General features: G+C 29.6%; 1 protein-coding gene across 1 annotated transcript in view; it reads right to left on the reverse strand.

Annotated features, from left to right (window-relative positions):
• Nucleotides 1-629: 629 nt before the first annotated feature.
• The window catches only part of LOC106873143 (carbonic anhydrase 12), a 13,759-nt gene continuing 13,298 nt past the window's right edge, over nt 630-1,090 (reverse strand). The window contains exon 4 of the mRNA XM_014920369.2: nt 630-799. Within this exon, the coding sequence (XP_014775855.2) occupies nt 645-799 (155 nt within the window). The 3' untranslated portion in view covers nt 630-644. The remainder of the gene's footprint in view (nt 800-1,090) is intronic.

The raw sequence follows: 1,090 nt of genomic DNA on the forward strand, positions 1-1,090 counted from the left end.
GGAAAAATGTAAAAGTCTTTGATGTTTCGAGCCTACGCTCTTCGACGGAACGGAATAAGAGGGAAAATGGAGAGAAAGAGTGAAAAAAAAATGGAAAGGGAAAAATGCCATCATGACATTATATCAGAATATCTAATATTCTTGTATAATGCAAGATAAAGAAAAGGAAATTCTCGCCACCTACCACTATTTCATTTTACTGTTTATCAAGTTATATATAACAACACAATTTCCCATCCTTTCGCTATTGGTATACAAGGATATGTGATATTTTGATATATTAATGATATAATAACGGCACTTTCTCGTGATGTTTCATGTGCTTTTCAAAAACAAGTTATTCAAATATGAATGCTTAAAAAGTTTGAAATATTCAAATAACTCCTTAATCTTGTATTTTATAAAAATGGAATTCAGGTGCAAGCTAAATTATTATATATTCATATGATCATTGATCTGTAGGCCAAAACATAAGGGTCAATTTTGCAACATGATTATTAAAATATATATTAGGGAAAATGATAATCCAAATCAAGCGTGAAAGGTTGAGGAGAAACAAGTCGAGCATTTTGAAACAACCAGATAGATTTGAAATAAGCGGATAGTTTGACTATGCTCAAAACTAGAAAAAATAAAACTTTTACTTAGCTTACTTCTAGTGGGTAATACTTGCTATCAACAGCGTGTTCCGATCCTTTCATTGCGTTATTTGCAGACCAATGGAAATGTAATTGGAGAGTTTCGTAATTTTCTGTCAGATTACCTCCAGATAAAATAAGTCCTTTAACATCTAATTGTACTGGAATCATTAATATGGTTTACATAAATATAGATTTAAATATATTTTCTGTATAAATAAAACAATTCAAAGGAGAAAAAAATACATTTCAAAATGTTTTCAAATTAAATTGAAATTTTATTGGCATCACTCGCTTAAGTACAGGCAATATCATTAGTCTGTTATATATTTTCTTCATGGAAAGTTGATGGCAATTTCGATATTCTTTTGATGCAAGCTATTAAAGTTTATTGGAAAGATATATCAAACTCAGACTCCTACCAAAGTAACAGACTTTACAGCATATTTGAT

Source organism: Octopus bimaculoides, chromosome 1 (genome assembly GCF_001194135.2).
Source record: "Octopus bimaculoides isolate UCB-OBI-ISO-001 chromosome 1, ASM119413v2, whole genome shotgun sequence".
Lineage (NCBI taxonomy): Eukaryota > Metazoa > Mollusca > Cephalopoda > Octopoda > Octopodidae > Octopus > Octopus bimaculoides.